The 21,638-nt window shown below is 36.0% G+C and overlaps 2 protein-coding genes and 1 long non-coding RNA gene across 6 annotated transcripts; 2 read left to right on the top strand and 1 right to left on the bottom strand.

Moving 5' to 3' along the window:
• LOC112326558 (uncharacterized) lies at window positions 1–1,182 on the top strand. The gene is made up of 2 exons (XR_002980274.2): window positions 1–835; window positions 933–1,182. It is a non-coding gene; the product is annotated as an uncharacterized LOC112326558 (long non-coding RNA).
• A 5,534-nt stretch (window positions 1,183–6,716) lies between these two features.
• Window positions 6,717–9,240, top strand: LOC7478691 (transcription factor GTE7). 2 transcript variants are annotated; one of them, XR_002984189.2, is made up of 4 exons: window positions 6,717–8,340; window positions 8,442–8,646; window positions 8,732–8,881; window positions 8,988–9,240. XR_002984189.2 is itself a non-coding variant. In XM_024610227.2 (3 exons), the coding sequence occupies exons 1-3, from the start codon at window positions 6,934–6,936 to the stop codon at window positions 8,782–8,784; spliced, it is 1,665 nt and encodes a 554-aa protein (XP_024465995.2). In that variant the 5' UTR covers window positions 6,743–6,933; the 3' UTR covers window positions 8,785–9,240. The 2 variants fall into 2 exon arrangements, 1 of the variants encoding a protein (XP_024465995.2); XM_024610227.2 differs by having other exon boundaries at window positions 6,743–8,340; window positions 8,732–9,240.
• Window positions 9,241–12,046: 2,806 nt separating this feature from the next.
• On the bottom strand, window positions 12,047–19,881 carry LOC7478692 (rDNA transcriptional regulator pol5-like). Of its 3 annotated transcripts, none has more exons than XR_008060253.1 (10): window positions 19,744–19,881; window positions 18,641–19,298; window positions 17,783–17,908; window positions 17,503–17,700; window positions 17,083–17,310; window positions 15,865–16,986; window positions 15,145–15,432; window positions 14,241–14,694; window positions 12,902–13,847; window positions 12,047–12,400 (listed from the first exon to the last, which is right to left on the bottom strand). XR_008060253.1 is itself a non-coding variant. In XM_024585273.2 (9 exons), exons 2-9 carry the CDS (start codon window positions 19,265–19,267, stop codon window positions 12,988–12,990), a joined length of 3,903 nt encoding a protein of 1,300 aa, XP_024441041.2. In that variant the 5' UTR covers window positions 19,268–19,298; window positions 19,744–19,881; the 3' UTR covers window positions 12,688–12,987. The 3 variants fall into 3 exon arrangements, 1 of the variants encoding a protein (XP_024441041.2); XR_008060252.1 differs by having other exon boundaries at window positions 12,047–12,359; XM_024585273.2 differs by lacking the exon at window positions 12,047–12,400 and having other exon boundaries at window positions 12,688–13,847.
• Window positions 19,882–21,638: the final 1,757 nt, after the last annotated feature.

Here is a 21,638-nt window from a genome sequence, read left to right as displayed (position 1 = left end):
CATGCCTATTGTGTAGATATCTATCCTTCCCCAGTATCCGCCGATTAAAACATAGCTGAACTAACAAAATGCCCAGTGATCATTTAAAAAAATACACTAACGTAGTTCATTAGCATTTTAAATCATCATAAATGCAGAGGATAACCGTCTGAAAATGGACATGTTCCAGTTCATCCAATGCATAGTTTATACTTTAGGGGTGCTAGACAGATATGTCTCTCTGGAGCTGCTTTCTGTTCCTTTCCTCACAAGATATTCTCTCTGCTTTCTTGCACAGATAAAGAGGCCAAGCGTCTAAGCCCACAAACCCCATCTTCCATCAACTCTTTTTGGTTTTTTCTTCGTCTTTTGCCAATATGAATGACCCCAAGTATGGTTATCCGCACCCCCCTCAAGGTATTACTTGTTATATTTTTTCTTTCTTATTCCTCTTTGAATGACAATTCTTTGTCATCAGTAATGGTGGTTATATGTTACTGTCATCAATTAAGGCACTTGCATGTTGCACCACACATGCAGATGCATCATTGTCAGCATTTAATCCCAAGTCATGGACTGAGAAATTTTTTCTTCTTGTCATCCTGGTACTAATGATAATCCAATCTTAGCTTCGACGGTTAGATGGCAGCTTCCTTGCTTACAAACTAATTTTACAGATGCAAAATAAATCGGCAGAATTGAATGGATCCTAAGCAAGCTACGCGCACCAATTTTTTTGTTTTTTTTTTTGCAATTTTAGTTTTTCTTGACCAGAATAATATGATGCATGAGTTTATCAAGGGCCGCCTCCCGTGATGGCACCGCCACAACGGCAAGTCGGCTTTCTTGAGGGATGGTATGAATTCTATATTTGCTACATGCTCATAACTCTGCAGTAGTTGTCATGTTGATGATCTAAAGATTGTTCTTTTTATCGTACATGTGATTTGCAGTCTGGCAGCTTTATGTTGCTGCTGTCTCTTGGATGAGTGCTGCTGTGACCCTGCAGTTGTATTCGTCACCTAATGATGCCTGTGATTATACGGCACAAAGAGTTTTTATGTGTGTTATATTAGGACACATGTAAAGGTGTTTGTTTGATTATGTAGTTAAAACAATTGATTGATGAGCATGCAATATGATTCCGCTATCTTATATTATCCCTTCATATATTTTTTTTGGATTAAATTTATCTTTTATTGATCTTGAAGTATCTTTCTAGTGCATTTATGTGACCAGGATTTAGCTTTGGCACATTCAGGACGTAGTTTTCCCGTTTACCTTTTATCTTTATAATTAATATCAGATGCTACCCTTTTGCATATAGATTAGCAGCAGGAGTGGTAGAGATGAAATGTCGATTCAATATGCTTTCAAAAAATAAACTGATGTAACTTAACAAGGTCTGAAGTTTGAAGAAATCAACACTTTCTTTCAGGAAATTCAGCATGGATAGTTCAGAACTTTGTGCTGCTGTGTGCTAGGAAGAGACCAAAAACTTTATCAACATATCGAAACTGAATTATATAACGTATAACAACAGTATTTGGTTAGCTAGTAAGGCCAAGCCAGCTGCCCAGCAAAATAAAACTCGGCAAAGTATACCTGCTATTATGATCTAGACACTTCAATTTATTTAAGTCACTGTACATATATAAATGGGGATTGCCTCATCAATCCAAAACTCACGATTTTCACAAAAATGAGATTTTGAATGCTACTAGTAATTAGTATACGATGTTGCTCATAAACCCTTTCCTGTCAGTACTATGCTCCCTTGAACAGAGGTAATCCCCGCTGTTAGGATTACCTGGATTGCCATCTGCGCATCCATCAGGGCTGGTTGCCAAAGCATTTATCCAACTCACTTCTCAGATTTTAGCAGCTTCTCAAGGATTCCTGAAAATGACACATCAGGATTTTTGGATGTCAAAGTGTTCAAAATCTCGACATGCTTTAGGGGGATTCTGATTTCTGAATTGTCAAAAAAAGTTTCACTGGCCTTGCTTTCGAGGCTTATATCCATGGAGGTCTCAATCTCTTTTGCGAAGCTTAACATCATGAACAAATAATAAGATTATTAACAGTCTTTCTTTATGTCTTAAGTGCATAGATTCTGCAGTAATGGAGTATACAGATATGGCGGTGAAGTTTTCATAAGTTGTGCACTTCCAAATTAGTTTGGCCGGCAACAACAGATGTATCATGGAATCAGTACTCAAAGAATATGTTCTAAAAATGTGGAGGAATCTGGGTTTGAAAATTGTCAGATTCATTAAAACCTATTGCCTGATACCATGCTGGAACCTCAAGATCTCTCTGTCGAGTCCATCAACAAGAGATGCCACATGCATCCAATTGTGATGCTGACTCTAACCACTAGCCCTCCAAAATACGTAGTTTTCTTGGGCCACTTCTCCAAATCAAACACCAAAGCGAAGCAGCTCACACCATTGAGAAACCTTTTCCAGACAATGATCTCATTCTTTGATGTGAAACAAGAACAGCACAGCACAGCACAAAATATGTGATTGTGATTCCAAAACCTCTTAAATTAACCTGCGAGATGGGAAAAGAAAGAGAATTGTCAGAGCAAGAGGATTGATTTATTTGTATAGACAACTCAACTAACATGAAATTTGTGAAGCAACAAACTTTGGACAGTTTCGTCTATGCTTTAAGATCAATACACAACATCTGATCATTAGGGTCCTAGAAAATGGACCAAATGTCAAAGGACAGGACCATTATAGTGTCCTATCACCATTGCCATTTGACATTCGACTCTTCTGACTGAAGAAACAGTAAAACGAATAATGGGGGCCCTTTTCTCCAGCTTAGACATATTCATAAAATTTGAGCTGAAAAAGAATTTTATGAGTATATAAGAGCGAACTGAATTGATTTATTCAATGGATTTAAAAGAGACTTGAATAACCATTTATTATTTTAAAAAAAACCTAATATCAAATAATAAAATTAAAAAAACAACAAAAAATAAAAGAAAATATCAGGCAACGCAAACCTTTCAAACCAGTAATTTGAGATATTAGATTAGAAATTTCTTACATGAAAAAATAATGAAACTTAATTTTTAATAAATCTAATATTGAATAATAATAAATTATTATTATCACTATTATTATTCTAGTAGATATTATTATTATTACTACTATTCTTGTAGTTATTATAACTATTATTATTATAATAACAATGACAAGTTAACCTAGTGAAAATTTCATTTTACCCTGAAAAGAAAACATTTGGATAGTTTTTGTAAGAGTAAAATCTTACTGTTTCAATCAACGGTAAGAAAAGGCATATTTATACAGTGAAAACCCCGAGGCTCTTAGCTTTTAATTTAAAAGGTTGGCTAAGCGAAATTGAGAATGGGAAAGGCGACATGTGTCATTTTCCTTTTTCTTTTTTACTCTTAACAATTTGGTTGGCGGGATTTTCAACTCGTACGGATTCCTGAAGCTATGTACAAAAATAGTGACATTCCATTACCTGACCACTGAGTTGTATTGAGTTATTGTTTCTGTGCAGTGATCGAAGAAGAATCCAAGTCTCCCAAGTCCCACCCACTCTCATGGATCTTTGCTAATTTAGCTGGTGGCGGTCTTTTATTATTATTATTATTTTTTTTTTGTTTTAGTTTAACGTGGGTGTTCGGGCTAGTTTGCGCGCATCTCGACTAATTACACGGGCCCTGAAGTTAACAACCATGTAAGCCTCAAATGGTCATCATATGAGCAACTACAGGGCTCGAACCTGAGACCACAGAGGAAGCAAACCTCTTGATCCCAAGCTCTTACCACTGGGCCACCACCTAGATGATTTATTATTATTATTATTATTATTATTATTAATATGGGTGTATGGATCCGCGTATATCGATTAATTCTATGGGCCATGACATTAACGACTATATAAGTCTTCAGTGATCCTGAGGCTTGTAAGACTCGAACTGGTGACCTTTAAAGAGCAAATATATAATTTGACTAGTTGAGTTATACATTTCAGGATTGTCATCGGCGTTTTTGTTTGTGTGTAATGAATATTTTTAAAAGTCTTTTTTAATTAAAAATATATTTAAATAATAATTTTTTAATTTTTAAAATTTATTTTTGATTTCAATGAGAAGTGACCTCCTAGAAAAGCTTTAAAATGAAGTATTGAATCAGGGTTTAGAAATAAAAACCCGACTCTTAGATTAGTTTTTGGTGGTGAGAAAAAAAGATCCAATGCTTAAATCCTTGAATGAAGACCTGTTTGTTTTAAAAATTTCAAATGTTTTTTTGAAAAAAATTAATTTTTATTTTATGTTTTTCTTTGCTTTAAATTAATATTTTTTAGGTTTTTAGATCATTTTAATATGATAATATCAAAAATTTATTTTTAAAAATAAAAAATATTATTTTAATATATTTTTAAATAAAAAATATTTTAAAAAATAATTATTATTATATTTTCACAAATAAAATGGCGGAAGCCTCGTTGATTGTGTTCAGGGCTCAAAGATTTAACTTGTCCAAGTGTGTTTAATAAAATCATCAAGATCAGAGGGCAAAACTGTAAGAATTACTTCATGCAATTAAAGACTTTACAGAGATGATAGACGAGTTAATTTTCATGTTACATCCTGCAATTTCAGTGGAAGAAGGTGATTTACACGTGTCTTGTCATCTTAAATGTGCAAAAAACATTGAGAATACCCCTTGTCCTTGAATCGAAAAAACATCCTTGAAAGTTGAAACACTCCTCGTCTCCATTAATAATCATACCTGTGGGACATGACTCGTGTTCCATTCGGTTCTTAATTCAGTTCAGATCAACTATTTTATTTTAAATAATGTTATTTTAGTTTTTTTTCCTATTTTATTTAAAGTTGAGTGGACTGGATATTACTTGAATTAACCAGGGTTGTGATTGGGTTGTGATGGTTTTTTTTATTTAAAAATATATTAAAATAAAATTTTTATTTTTAAAAAATTATTTTTGATATCAGCATATTAAAACCATAAAAAATATAAAATAATTATTTTAAATAAAATATTTAAAATATTTTAAAAAAATAGTTTGCTACACCATAATTAATAAGGACATTGAACAACTTGTAAAATCCCCTGGGTTTCACTAGGTCTGAATCATTATAAAACCTAGCTCGGATTAAACTCCAAATCAACCTCCCTGGCTATCTTCCTCGATTTCGGATTTATAATTTGATAAACAGGAACATGGATATGGATAAGTAGATTATTTGTAGATCTGCCATGGAAACAAAACAAGCACAAGATAGATAGGAAGGGACAGATTGGCCGAACTAGGAAAGGACAGAGGTAATGGATGATGATTCTCGTGATTTCTCTGCCGATCTCAATGGGGGGGTTTGACCCGATACTTCAACAAATAAAAGGACAGCTTGTCGTTCAATCTATCACTTGCATGAATACCACTCGAGAGAGAGAAGAGAAGGCAAGACGGGTTTCTTCACACAAAATCAACATCACATGGCCAACAGTTGAAGCAATGATGTAAGATTTGCTTTTCAACTTCATCATCAAATGCCATCAATTTAAGAAATACTCCACTGTGATCAGTTCTCTTTTCCTAATGTTATCTACATCTTGCAGTGGAGATGTTCATGGCACTTGCATTGCTCTTATTGCCCTTCTTTCAAACCCCAGAATCACGTTAAAACCTAGAATATTACAGATGCATAGCAGCGGCACCTGTTTTAGTCCCTCGAGGGAGGAGCTCCGAGGGGGGAAAAAGAGAGGAAAACCCACCCACTTGTATTTATTTATGCATTATAAGCCGCGAGGACCAATGTAATCATATAAACAAAAACTTCAAAGCTCCCTTCCCAGAAAAAAAAAACAACAAAAAAAACGAATGCAATGGCAACGGAGGGAGAGGGAGTCTAAAATTTCACTTTCCCTCCCTTAAAAACACTGTCGGACCATATTTCTGTGTTTAGAATAGTGTTCTAAATAGTATTTTTTTTAAAAAAAATTATATATTTTTGAATTATTTTGTTGCGTTAATAAAAAATAAAAAATATATTATTTAATTTATTTTCAAAATAAAAATATTCTTTAAAAAACAATTACATCAAAACTGCCGTACATCCCTTTGATGAAATACTGCTGCTGTACTGCACTGAATTTGCCTGAGATCAAATTCATATATTATTCTTTTTTCTTCAGCCACTGCATTCAATGATTACTTTCGGAAACAAAAATTTGATATATTTGCCAAAAGGGAAAATCAGAGAGAAAAAACGAACTCCAGCCTTTTATATTTGCGTGGAGAAGGGTGATTTTGTAATCTTATCACATTAAAGCAGAAACCTCACTTCCGCCACTCCAATCATTCTTCCCCTCGATGCAGATATCAAATGACTCAACTACCCTCACATGCATACGGTATTATCACATGCGCGTTAACTTCTCACTTACGCCGGACCACCCAGCTGTTCTCCCTCCACCTCATCACCCCACTGGGCCCTCACAACTAGAAAAACCCTAAATTCACGACAAATTCAACCCAAATTCACCCTAAATCAAAATCACAATCCAACGCCTCTAAACACCACCGCGTGTCATCGACATCAGATCCTCACCATCCATGACAGGTCTGTCGGTCAGGTTACCGGGCAGCTTCTCAAGAAACAAAACTAAAATCAATGGCCCAGATCTTGCCCGTAACATCTTCGGGCAGATCTCATTGCCTTTAAGAACCTACCCCCGCCTCCTATCTTCCTCGCTCTAAATCAATCCCTCACAAACCCTAACCCTTCACGTCTGTTTGATTTTTAATCTTTTGGGAGTTTCCAATTATATTTTCTGGGCGCGCGTGGAGGCAAAATCCCTGCAACGCGTGTCAGTCACGCTCCACTTGATTCATGTTAAATGCTCACCGGAGATCTACCGGAATCGTACCGGACTCATGGCGTCAGCTGTCTTAGCGAACCGGAACGAACCGAGTTGGACCCAGCCACAGCCACAGCAACGCGGTGGTGGAGCTAAATTCATGGGCAAGATCCCTTTCTCTAACCCTAACCCTAAATTCTCCAAAAAACGCCAATTTCAACCACCACAACAACCGCAAATCCTCGACGTCGATGAGTCCCCGTCAGCCGCATCAGATGACGCGTCGTCGATAAACCGCCGTCCACAGAACAATCACCAAGATTTCAACACCGGAGGATTCGTGACGTTCAATGTTGGCTCGTATTCAAAAAAAGAATTAATCGAGCTAAAAAATCGATTGGTTCATGAGCTTGAAAAGATCCGAGATTTGAAAAATAGAATCGAATCCTCCGAATCCCAGATCCGGCAATCCTCCAATTTCAGCTACAAAAAACAAACCTCTACAAACAAGAAAGTATCAGGCAACAAGCGGCCGTTTCCGGCTCCTTCAAATTTTAACAATCTGAAGCGATCGAATCCAGAGAATGCGCAATTGATGAAGAATTGCAGTCAAATTTTGTCAAAATTGATGAAGCACAAATTAGGGTATATTTTTAATTCTCCAGTTGATGTTGTTGGTATGCAATTACATGATTATCATGATATAATCAAGAGCCCAATGGATTTGGGTACGGTAAAGTCAAAATTGACCAAGAATTTGTATCAATCGCCAAGGGATTTCGCTGCTGATGTTAGATTGACTTTTAATAATGCTATGAAGTATAACCCTAAGGGTCATGAGGTTTATATGCTCGCTGAGCAGTTTTTAACTAGATTTGAGGATTTCTATCGGCCGATTAAGGAGAAGGTGGGTGATGATTTTGATGAGGAGGAGAATGATCAAGTTCAAGAAGTGCAAGCGAGTTCTTGGGATCATATTAGAAGAGAGCCAGAAAGGGTTAATCAAATTGATGATGATTTTATGCAAGTTACAGCGAAATCTGATCCAATTGGGCACCAGATGCATCAGCAGCCACTACAGCAGCCAACTGGGTTGAATCAAAACCCTAATTTGGTGAGGACGCCTTCGCCAATGAGAATGCCCCAAGTGAAGCCAGTGAAGCAACCAAAACCGAAAGCAAAGGATCCAAATAAAAGAGAGATGAGCCTCGAAGAGAAGCATAAGCTGGGAGTGGGGTTGCAGAGTTTGCCACAAGAGAAAATGGAGCAAGTTGTGCAGATTATTAGGAAGAGGAATGGGCATTTGAGGCAAGAGGGTGATGAGATTGAGCTTGATATTGAGGCTGTTGATACAGAGACGTTATGGGAGTTGGATCGGTTTGTGACTAATTACAAGAAGATGGTTAGCAAGATAAAGCGGCAAGCTTTGATGGGTATAAACAACAATGTGGGTGCTATTTCTACCAGCGAAGGCAATAATAAGGTATGTGAACTGTCCTAGTTTTCTAGTATGCCATTGTTTCTTTGCTTTTTATCAGTTTTGTTGTAAATATATGGTTTGCTTATGGGTGTTTTACTGTGTAGGATGTTCCTGGGAATGATAGAATGGAAGTGGTAAATGAGGCGAAGAAGCCAAAGAAAGGGGATGTCGGGGATGAAGATGTGGACATTGGTGATGAGATGCCAATGAGTAGTTTTCCACCAGTGGAGATTGAGAAAGATAATGGCCATGCAAGTAGCAGTTCTAGTAGCTCCAGCAGTTCAAGTGATGATTCTTCATCTTCAAGTGGTAAAGCTCAATCCTGATGTTGCGGAGTCTAAATTTCACTGAGTTTATTGTGGTGCGGAAATGCTAACCTTGAGTTAAATTGCAGATTCTGATTCAGGGAGTTCTTCAGGGAGTGATTCAGAGGATGCGCATTCATGATGAGCTCTTTTTTTCCGAGTTGAATGAATGCTGGATTGCTTTAAAGCTTTTCAGGAGAGGGGTCTTTGAGGTTCTTTGGGATTGGGTCATGGATGAGGTATGTAGCAATTCGCTTGTTGTTGTCGTTGCTGTTGAAAATCTAGTTTTTCCATCCCTAGTAAAAGACTGATGGAGTTGTACGAACCCTGGTGCTTTTTGTACAGGGAAGGGTCTGCAATTGTGTTGTGGTGGTGGGTTGCTGCCTGGGAAGTGGCTTTGCATTGACCGGGGGCCGAAAGCGCTAGCTTTTGTGTAAAAAGATGAAGAAAATAGTAGAGAGAGAGATGAAGGTGTAGGTTAGGAGGGCAAGAAAGTGGTGAAAAGGTAGAGCATAGACTGTTAGATTCTTAAGAGAGATAGTTGAATCACCTTTGTACACGTTACAACACTTAATACATGATTTTCAGCATCAGCGAATCCTCTCTCTCGCGTGATTTATATCATTGATCAACTGATGAACAACCCAATAAGACACTCCCAATTCCCAAGTTTCAAACATTTTGCACAAACACGAAAGGTCTGCACTAGGGATCCCCAGAAAATGAGCGGTGCTTTCTTTCCCTGCCAGAAAAGCTTGGAAGCGAAGCAATATCCCATCTCTGCAATGGATATTTCGCTAAATGGACAGGTGTGCCAAATAAATAGATCAACAGATGCAACTAATTAGCATGTGAAATTTGGTAGAAAAGAGTCCTTATTCTTTCTACTTAAGATTTTTGTTTTTGTTTTTTTTAACTTCACCCCTTCATTTATTTTTTTCTTTCATTTTTTATGCTTCTTTGCTTTTGTTAGTTTTTTAATTTAAGATTTTTTTATTAGTTCAAAGTGTCTAGTGTATTATTATTTTAATATTTAAAAGAATTTTTTTTTATCAATTATTCTGATTAATTTTAAATTTATAAAATTAAACATTCATATCGAATTAGTTTTAATATAATTTAATTGGAAACTCATTCCAATAAACAGCTACAGCTTGTCAGAATTTAATAATATTATAAAAAATAATAATAATCCCCCGTACACTTTTAATGTTGTTTTTTATGTGTAAAAAGATTGATCAAGCCCGCGGCTGATCTGATGGCGGGGCAACGGGCTCGTGCTTTACTTAATTATTATGCCACCTAATGGAAAAAAGTTTGATCAGGCCATGTGCTTTTCTCATCTGGAAAAATATTTGTCCATAGCCACCGTTCGAACGAGACAAGGTGCGATTGTTAATTTGCTGTGCCCATTAGACGGCCATACTCGAGCGAGCTCTCCATGCCGTATTAAGATATTTAAGGAGTTGCTGGCCTTCCAAGGCTTTTGTTAGGACAGAGATTGGATTCTTAGCTCGCCTCCTCTTTTTAATGTTTTTGTTCTTTCTAATGGCTAACATGAGGGGCCTAGTCATATTTGGAATTAATTGTAAATAGAGGAACGTGGAGATTCTTCTATCGTCACTGTCTCCTCGTCAACTGAAATCCTAGGTCTCTGCCTAGGAACAACTTCATTGACGTCAGGAGAAACATGAGCTTTAAGAGTTTGACCTAAGAGGACTAAAATGGTAGAGAGATGGATTTGAATCGATAGGAATTGAATATGCATGAAAGAAACGCCATTGTAAATAAGCAAGATTAGCAATCAACTTGCTACAGTCCATTTCGGTCATCGAGTTGAAATTTCAAATCTTTCATGCCCACTAATTTGTAGGACATTCGCCAAATCCTGTGGAATTAAGGTTCTCACACGCTCTAAAATGCTTGAGGTCCCAGATTAGGTGGTCCACAAGGATGAAGGGAGAGGGATGTAATAATTGGGCTCTCCAAATTGAAGTTAGCGATGCCACTACTAGCAATTCATGTAGTGGCAGTGGTTCATTGTGTTCAGAAAATTATTCACTGATAAGAAGAAGAAGAAGAAGAAGAAAGCGGTAATATTTTTTAATAAATGAAGTTTCCTGCTAGTCACTTGCAGGTGGACTTTTTACCAAGGAAGTTTCCTATGAACACAAGGGCGTTGCTTTGAAGATTGTACGTTAGCCACCATTGAGATATTTCTTAGCAAAACCTAGTTTGAAAATGACCTTACTAACACAATAATAATTCAAAAATGCTGTTTTCGATCGTGTCATGCTTCAATTTTGCAAGAAGCATTCCGCGAAACATCTCGAGTTGTACCCAAAAAAATAATTCAACGCCCAAAAAAATTGTTTCAGAGATGGTTGTGTTTCTAAAGAAGAAAAAGAAATTTGAAAGTTGGATTAAACTTATTAATTTGATAGTATACTAAAAAAATTAAAAAATTAAAAAACAATTTGGCTTGGGCAAAGTTTGGTTAATATGTGAAACCAATAAATTGGCTCATGAAATTGAGATAACCTCGTATAAGATGAAATCAATAAAAATTAATGATAAAAAGGGACTTGAAAAAAAAATAAGTCAACCCGATCTAATTATTCAAATCCATAACCCAAAAGGTTAATAAAATCACGATTAATAAAATATTGAAGGATAAAATTAAAAAAAAAATCTAATAAAAAAGGATTATATAGTACTCAAAAGAATATATATCAAATCTGATATAAAATAAAATGAACTAAAATATTGAGAGATGCAATTGAAAACATAATTTAATTAAGAGTATAATTATTAAAAACAAATCACAATTAAAAAAAATAAGAAACAATTTGAAAGGTAAAAAAACCAAAGAATGATTAAATGGAAAGAAATTTTAATTATATGTATATTTTAAAATAAAACAAATAACAATGAAAAAACAATGAAAAAATATAAAAAAAATAAATCAAAAGGCTACTTTGAAAATGTGCAAGAGAAGACTCTAGAATTAAAGGAAAAAAAAAAGCCACCGGTGCAAAACCCGATATATTTTTACCACACACACTATCCAGAAATGAAGACGAGGCCGTTATGAATGCTAGATTTTGGCCGCTAGACTATTGAATATTGAATTTTTGTACCAAAATTAAATTGAAAAAACAGTTAAGGGGCTGAATATGTTTAATTTGTAAAATTTGAGGACTAAATTAATTTTTTTATGTAAACTTTAAAACCATCACCTGCTTGTGACGTCGTTTCTACTTTAATCTCCTAACTTTCAATCTTATCCAAAGTCAAGATCTAATTGTCATTCAATTTATCTAAAAAATGATGTAATCATGAAAACAAATCACAAAAAAAAATTTAGAACCAAATTGGATTGGAAAAGAAAAGAGAAGAACATGTGCACAGTGAAAAGACATGCCTTTTAGATTTTTTGTAATTTTACGTGAGACCCTGACAACCCAGTTGCTCCCTCTCCCATAACTGAAGTTGAAGCAAACACGCTCACATTGCGATGAGCACAACTACATTAGCTAATTTTCATGAATCCTCAGTCGAGTAATAAATAAACCAGTGCAAAACTAGTACAAATTTGAGGGCTCACTGCCGATCCAACTACTCCGCCGGAAAAGCCTTGGGGGTGACTTTGAGATAACTTTAGTGGAAGTCAATTCATGTACTAACAGTAACTGAGTTCATGATCTTTTTGTCTTCCTGTGCATACCATATTATAGAAACTCCATGTTATTTGACAACTTCATAAACATTTCAAAAAAAAAAAAAAAAACAAAAACTTCATATCCAAAAGTCATGAGAGCATAAAATCATCAGCAAAATTGAAACATCATACATCAAAACTTTGGTAATTTTCCATAGCAAGCAAAGAGAGTAAATAAACTTGAATGGTGATTAGATAGCACGTGTGTTTGGCAAAAATGGCAAAGGATTTTCACCTCTTTCAATAGATAAGCAGATCATTTGGCGAACAAGTAGGTTCAAGGTTTTTTTTTTTTTTTCTACTATGATTGAGCTTTTTCCTATATGAAAACAAATGAATAATTCGTCTTTATATAAAGAAAACCTGAAGACATAGCATCTAACGCCAGCTTTAAAAAGCCGTACCAATATGTAACTTGATGGGATAAAATATAAGAGCTTGCTAGGTTATAGAGCTAAACACCAAGCAACCATCATAAAGCAAATTTTGCAAGCGAAGTTCCTTCTCCCCATTTCAAGGGGAAAATCCAGAATAGTACCTGGGCACGTTCGAACAGAACAGGAGCTGAAATAAGTTTTCCCCGGGCACAAAATGCTATCGAGGGCTCAGCACTATCAGTTACAGTTAACTCTCGACCTCCTTGAAATTGAGATACAGCTCTCCAAGTTGAGATTCACAAGCAGCTTCGGCTTCTGGGCCCAGATATTTAAGAAAACATTTGGTCAGGTCATAGGTTGACACATACCGGAAGACTTTACCACAAAACTTGCGTACTTCAGCCCGCCTTGACTGCTTTTCTGGCATTTTTGTTACCAACTCCTTTATCAGATGACTGAGTTTTTGCAGATGATTTTTCAAGATTTTCTTTGATGCATCGCGGTTACTTTCATCATTACCAGAAGGAACCATTGACTTCAATATTTCCATTAATAGATCAAGTGCTCCAACTCGACGAAACTCTGACTTTGCACTGCCACATATCTCCAAAAGGAACTCCAAGAGATGATGGCCAATCCATGGCCTTCTTCGAAATATTTCCTTTAAAAATTCAGATTTTATTTGAGATGTTTTACTCTCAAAATACCGTGCCAGTTCACCCTTGAAAATATCAAAAACCCCTTTTAGTTCAGACTCTGAAAAATTTCTTGCATCAATAATTTTCAGAATCCAAAAGGTGGAATCCTGAGCAAGGGAAACAATCATTTTGTGTCGTTTCCACATGGCTGACTGTTTTTTCTTGGATAAGATACCAGCAGATTTCTTTCTCTTCAATGGCTTTGATGCCAACTTTAAGTTCCTTTCTAACAAAGATTCAAGATTAGGTAGTAGCACAGCATCACCCTTTGGGAAGTCCTTCGCTTTGATTATTTTCTTTTGCAAAATTCCCCATATTCGCTGTCCGAGCTGCTCGCCGATTTCTGCAGTCTGAGGATTAACAAATGCCTGAGCCAAGTTCGAGTAAACCATCAGAACCCCAGGCTCAGCTGTAGAATGAAGACAGCAAGAAAGCACAAATTAGAAATAAGTTTTTTAACAAAAGGCCTTCCAAGGAAAACAAGAAAAAATAGAATTTTTAAAATTGCAACATAATGTAGAAATAAATATTCCTTGCAACTGAGACTGGAGATTCTGTCAACACAGCCACAACAAGCAGCTTGCCAAAGCCCAGCTCCTGACAGGAAATATTATTTAGCAGTTGTGATAAGTCACAACACAACTACTTTCATATATATCTAAATCATACCTTTCTTGTTGATCTGAAGCCACTGCTAAATTCAGCAGGAAGAGAATTACAAGGAATTAATCAATTACGCTAAAACAAACAAGAGTCTAATTTGCATATCCCAGCTAATTAAACACAAGAAACAATTACTTGCCTGGATTTTCATGCAGGTAAACCTCCAGCAATGAAAGAACACGAAGTTTAAACAAAACAAGCTGAGATTGTGCAGTTTCACCCCCAGCCTGATTCTTTCTATCTTTAAAAATCTGTGCAAGATAAGCGTCCATCCGGAACATTGCATCATCATCCATTCCTCCATCAGAATCATCAGAATCATCAGGCAGCTCTTTGCCAGCTTCTTCAACTTCAACCACTACCTCGCAATCATCAGTCTGTTCTTCATCTTCACCTGTTTCACCTGTCTCAGCTTCATCCACTTCTTCTTCTTCTTCTTCTTCTTCTTCTTCTTCTTCTTCAATACCAAGAAAATCTTCATCATCTTCACTGCCTTCTTCCCGATGTCTAGCTGGCTTCAAATCTTTCTTAATGACACGCAACATCCGAAGAAGTCCATCATTTGTCACATCATTACAGAAGTGCTTAAAAACCTAGAAACATAAATTATTGCCACAGTTAATATCATGTTGATAATGGGAATCCATGGGTAGGAAGAGCCATTTTCAGCAATCCTTCACTCTAAGCGCATTGACCTTTTCCCTAAATAAGTTATGAAACAAATACTAAGCACATCATGCACAAGAATTGTAAAAAGCACCTCATACTTGACTAAAAGTTCAGCTATTCAATCTGGACACAGCCAACTGAACAATTCCACTGGCAAATTGAAATGCCAAAATGTCAAAAACAATCGCAAAGAAGCAATGTATTAACATTTAGAAAATCACTTTTAATTAATCGAACTCATCCTATCATGAAGTAATACACAACTTTAATTATAAATGCGCATTGTAAAGCCAAATTAAAGTCGAGACATATAGATATGCAACATACATGTGCAAATACAAATACAAAACTAAACCTTCCATCACTACACACACCTGCTCAATAGCAGAGCGCATGGGAGCTGATGACTGTGGCAACAATGAAAGGAATGTGTCCACAAGGACATCCATTAACTTAGGATCTGCATCATTATCCAACTCCTCTTCTCCCGAGGAGTCAAGAAGATCAGAAGCAGCAAAAGCTTTCTTACAACATATAATAAGTTCAGATGCAGCTTCTGAGAATTCTCCAGGTCGAAGGAGTACTTGAAGCAGCAACTGGATCAGCAAGTACCTCATTGCATGCAATTTATTTGCTTCAGCACCAATCACAAAATTTTTTTCCTGCATCATTAAAACATTTTAAAAGCTGGGCACAAGATAAAAGGGCAGATAAAGGTGACAGCTGAGATGTTTGAGAACATATGTACATATGATTTGCTAGCATTTGAGACCAAAGAGCAAATATATTAGTTCTCAAGCAACGATAATAATGCAAGGGAAAACAGTAATCGGTAGACTTACTAAGGAAAAGTCCTACACGAGGCAAACCCCATACTGAAAAAAAATTGCAAGCTACAGGTGAAAACATTCTGAATCACATCAAAAGGTAAGCCCTTCATTAATTCAGTTTTTAAAGTTTACTCAACACATACATCATAATCTGTAATTTGAGGATTCAGTATGCATCCCAAGTCTGAAATCAGAACCAATTTCATGCCATATTCAAATGTAAGAATAATTAGTGTTGGTGAAAGCAAGGAAGACAAAGTTTACCTCTCTAGACAGCCTAGTTTCCATTTCTTGCAATTTTTCAAATGCCTTTTCATCTTCATCACTCAAAGATCGGAAAAGAGAAACCGAAGGAATGTTTCCGAGTGTACTGAGAAAACGCATGAAGTAAGATCCAAGATCACTGTGCTCCAGGCCACTTGCCAAAGAATGTAACCCCTCTATCTTTTGAGCATTTGCCAGCAGTGATTGGATCTGCTCGATGCACATTCTGCAAATTGCACTTGAAGTGGCTGCCTTTGGCCATTTAAATTTCTCCTTCAATTCAAAAGATGTAACTTCAGAGCCAAGAGATGCAGAGAACAGACCCTGAACAGCTAGAAACTTCAAAATTTCCCTCTGCACCCGAAACTTTGCTTCAGGCTCCAGCTTCAAATGTTTCAAAATACTCGGGAGGGATTCCACCACCCAACTCTTCAAGAAATCAGAGTTTTCCATTGCACCATTTGAATCCTTATCCTCGACAGAACCCATCTCTGAATTGTCATCAGTTTGACTCGGATCTGAGGGTTCCTCTGAAGAACAACCTTCATCCACAAACATGTTCATTAAATTCTGAATAAACAGCATGCAACCAGATTCTGTTTTAAACTCTGTCACCAAAGCTCTAACTGTTTTTGTTCTGGTGATGCCATCAAATCTTGCATTGCTGTGTCTTTGTAAAGCCACTATAACAGCAACCCTTCTGACATCATCATTTCCTACCCAATCAGATAATTCCTTAAGAAAATGCTGCGCGACTTTATACAGCCAAGAGTCCTTTGTTGAAAGTATATCCATCAAGCATTGCACAATTTTGTGAGAAAGAACATGTGGAATGAATGATGCGGGGAGCCTTGGGAGGAGAAGAAGCAGAATATGAAATGCCAAGTGCTTGCGATCATGAGAAGAGAGAAGAAGGGACCCTTCAATAACAACTTCACGGAAACACTGAACAATCTTGACAACTTCTTCTTCAGAAGAGCTAGACTTGCGACTTTTTTTATGCTTTTTTAGAGAATTAGAAGCTGATACCACATCTTCAGCTTGCATAACGACATCAGGTAAAAGAATATTTACCAGAACAGGCCACACACCGTGAATTCTAGGCTGACAGAACGTTGATTCCTGCCATATTCCACAAACAATAATATCATGAGTAAATATAAAACCTTTTACAAAACTGACAACTCACGCTTCATACAAAAATAATTAAAGAGTCACCTTCAGGCAGTTAATAATAGAGGACAAATGATCAGATGCAAAAAGCCTACTAGGGCTGAACGGATGTGGCAAAATCTTTCCGAACATTTCACTATCAACAGAAACTTTCTCCTGAATTCTCAAAGCTAAAAGCAAAGCATCAGGATTTCCAGCATCGGCATCACCTTCAAACCACTCACACAGTCTTGGAGCTTCAAGTACGTGATTCAACACAGCCTCAGTTGGCAACTGCAATCACAAGACATAACAGTGGAGGGATCAAGAGACAAAGTAGGAATTGCAAGACATACATAATGAATAGGAAATCTGAAGCAAAAGAATCCCCCTTCCCAAAAAAGATATGATAAGCCCCATGGAAAAATGAAAAAGGATGCAAATGTCCAATAAAATCAAGTTTCTTCATTTGTCAGAGTAAGATACCTTTTCGACCAATTCTAAAATAATTGCAACAGCAGGCTCTTGCAAATATCGTTTTTTTGATGCAAGGGAGATAAGTACATTGGTGAATTCCTTAATGAAGAGGGTGTTATGATCAGAAATCCACACTTCCACCAGTCTTCCTGATCGGGCAAGAGCACCATAAGCAAATAGCCGACCTAAAAGGCAATCCCTTATGTCCTGCGGTGCCACAAAGAATCAACTTCAGGAATTTCATATAGAGAAGATAGCAACAGAATACAAAATAGCAATCCTCGCTCACCTGACCCTTCATTGATGAAGAAACTTCTAACATGTCAACTATTAGATTCATCACTGAATCCACTTTGATGCTAGGAATTGTACCAATTAACACCGCCAAGCCCAATGCAAATCCTTGCCTTGCGCACTGCAAAAGGGAAACCAGATTACGTGAAATACAGAAGTTAGCAAGCAACCTCTTGTTATAGATAGCCCAAGTTTAAAGCCACGCAATAGATACTACGGTCTATGGAAGAAATTATATAATGCTAAAAAGGTTGGGCATCTGACCATTTTCAGTTTCCAGTTAATGTTGTATGGTTTAACATTTTATCTAGCTTTAGTAAGATCTAAATGCCCTGATAAAGAATGTTTGCATAACAACCAGTAGGATATAACACCCCAAGAAACAAGAATCAGATAATGTGTATAATGTCATATAAAATTCAGAGTCGCAAATACAAAGCAAGTATTAACAATGAGATGAACAGGCACTGAGAAATAAGCCATTGTAACAGATACACCGAGAATGCATGTTTTACATAATCATCCATCAAATTCAAAACCCAGCAGGCATTAGACATGATTGCACAGTTATTACACAGCAGCAAGGTGATGATCAAACTAAACTAATGTACCATTTTCATTAAAAAGACAGTTCCTAAGGTTAATTCAACTCTAAGAAACACTTCTCCTTAACGGGATTGAACTTTGAAAACAAGTAAAAAGTTCACTGTTAGATATTATGAATCAAATGTCCATTCCCTCATAGCATATATAGAGAATCACAACCTTGGTTCAAAAGTTGTGAGTTTGTACGTGATACATAGCTTTCACAAAGAAGAAACAAGAGAACAGTCTGCAATTTAACCAATCATACCTCCCTTGATGAAGAAGCACCGCGAATAAGCCTACGCACAGCATATCTCACAGAAGGAGCACAGTCATTCAACCCATCATCCTTCTTCGCTTCCAGTTTCAACCCATCTTCTACCACCACCTTATTCTCTGCATTTTCATACGCCTTCTGAACCTTTTGCAACTCCATGACCAATCTCTCCACTGCAGCTTCTCTCACAGACACATCAGCCGATATCAGTTCTGTAAAGACGCCAATGTGAAACTCCGGCAACACCCCACTAGAGGAAGCTCCCATCTGCTCTTTATTTTCGGTAACCTTTGAATCAACATCCATTTTTTTAGTCTTCCCATCCTTATCCTCTGAAGTAGCATGCTGGCGCTCTTTATCCAATGCTTTCCTCTTCTTTCGTCTTTCCATGGGTTTCAGCGAACTAGAATTATTATTATAAAGGCCTGCTTTAGAAGCATCTCCGTCCAGGGTTTCATTCTCTTTATTCTTATCTTTCTTCATTTTCTTTCTACTTAGATTTGAACTTGCATTCTCTTTATTCATATCCTCCAAGTTTGCATTCTCAGTTTTTGTATTTGTATTATCTGAATCCTCAACTTCCTCTGCTGAATTGGAGCTTCTTTTCTTGCTTCCCATTTATGCCAGAAAATATGTTCTCTAGCTAAAACTGTATATACCATACACCAATGCAAAGAATAAGTAAAACCCAGAAAAGTCCGACTTCAAAATACACAAAATGCAGTGAGGCTGAAGCTCAAGCATCAATAACAACCACAGGGTTGCATTTAAAACTAAAAAAAGAAGAAAGGAAACAACAGCAACTAAACTTGAGCTTATTTCTGAAAATAAAAACAAAAGGAATTTGAAAAACAATAAAAATACCAAATATAAAATTAGAAAAGGAGCATAAAGTCAAATATAAAATTAGAAAACGAGCATAAATCCCTGTCCTTTGGTGAGCGAAACGTGCAGGGACGATTCGGTATAAACTGGAGGTTAACTAAGCTTCAATATTTTTTTAAAAGAAAAAAGGTTAAAGAAATGAATAGAAAGGAGGAGAAAGAAAACCTAATAAAGGTACATTGAGAGAGGTTATGCATTCTAAGTGTTACCTGTAGAAGACAGAGAGTCTTCTTCTTCTTCTTCTAAGTGGGGTAGGGAATAAGCGGCAATCAAAAACCCTAGCTGGTTAACGACGCTGTCTATTATTATTATTATTATTATTAGCGTTTAAAAAAGAGGAAGAAGGGAGTAACCGTTTTTGTTTTTTTTTTTTTTGAACCGTTATTTTCATGGGCTCTTGTTATTGAACAGTAGATAAAAAGCCCGCTTGATAAGTTTTTAAGGCCTACTCTAGCGGCTCGTGAGTTTTTGAGGCTTGTTTACATGGCCCATGCTATTTTCTTTTTCTTTTTTCATTTTTTAACACTACCCTGGTTAGACCATAGACAGCTTGCATTAACTCGTAGGGTTAGTTTTGGAGCCCCCATTGATGGCGGGAAGGAGGTCAGAACAGAAGGAGACCTAAAAAAGAACAGAGAAAAGGAAAATAAAAAAGGCATGCAATGCCTCCTGCTGTCCCCTGTAAAGTTTAGATGATTGCCGCACGGTCATCGGAGTGGATAAATATACAACTAATAGTTACTGTTTAGTAGTATTTTTTATTTAAAAATATATTAAAATAATATTTTTTTTATTTTTTAAAATTATTTTTGGTATTAATATATTAAATAAATCTGAAAATATAAAAAGAAATAATTTGAAGTAAAAGAAAAAAAACAAATTTAAAATATAAAAACAAAAAGGCTGGTAGTGTTTTATCTAAAACCTAAGAAGGATAAGTCAATTTCAGCTCTGCAATTCTTTATCAGAGACCACCTTATTTGGAGCTGAGCTGAGCGCGGATTGAAGACCCTCATTTTATCTGCAATGATTTAACATCTTATTATATTATTTTTCGCGATGAAAATTTTGTTTTCCATCGAAAGCAAAGCCAGTGGAAGAGAAAGATTGAGAGCAGAGGGAGAGGGAGAGGGAGAGGGTGAGGGTGAGGGTGAGGGAGGGAGAAAGTGTTTCGAAAACACGTTTTGTTCTTCCTCAACTTCATAAGATTTACAGCAACCACTGAAGGACTTGATATAGTTTTATAGCAGAAATCGTAATTTGGATCGAAAAATATAACTAATTCTCATGAATGTAAATGGGAAATTAATAAGCCATCACCTCATTGTTCCAGGCTCATGAGCCACCGCTGGATTCTTTAAAAAAAATATAAAAAAAAATCTCGAGGAAGACGGAGATGTGATGGTGAATACGAGACTTTGGCATACTCTCCAGTCCCCTCATGTTTGTTCATTATTATTATTAATTGTTATTAATTATTAACAAAAACTAAAAGGTGACGGGGGAAATTATTGTTGATCCACGTTCATTGCACCCGTGAATTACAATTTTTTTTGTTTTTTTTTATTGATTTTATATTTTAATATTAGGATAGTTAAGAATTGTTTTTGTAATTTATTTTTTTTCATTTTATTATTTTATAGAGTTAACAAGATTTGCGAGTTTATAAGAATAATCTAAGCTACTCCGTTTTACAAGTTTAATGGGATATTTTTTTATTTTTATTTTTATTTTTAATTAAACTTAATTTTTTTATTATTATTTTTTTCATTAGTTTTAGTGAAAAGCTAGGTTATCAAACTTTATAAAGTCCATGGATCTATTTACAGGTTTGGCTGATTGACCTGATTCGCTGGTTTAACGGGTTTTCCTTTCTTTAATTATTTTTTTATTTCATCTTTAGATATTGGGTTAATTGAGAATTCAGTTTCATAATTGATTTTATTTTGTTTTTTATAAGATTATCGCGGTCTTAAAAAAAAGATCAGTATTAGATTGATGTTCGATTTTATAATCGTCTATTTTTATTATCATATAATTAAATAAAAAATAGTTTTGAAAAAACAAACTATAATCTCAATGGATTCCATAACCAGGTTTACAT

Source organism: Populus trichocarpa, chromosome 1 (genome assembly GCF_000002775.5).
Source record: "Populus trichocarpa isolate Nisqually-1 chromosome 1, P.trichocarpa_v4.1, whole genome shotgun sequence".
Taxonomy (NCBI): Eukaryota; Viridiplantae; Streptophyta; class Magnoliopsida; order Malpighiales; family Salicaceae; genus Populus; species Populus trichocarpa.
The sequence above is the reverse complement of the archived record's forward strand: the minus strand, read 5'-3'. Positions and strand labels throughout refer to the sequence as shown.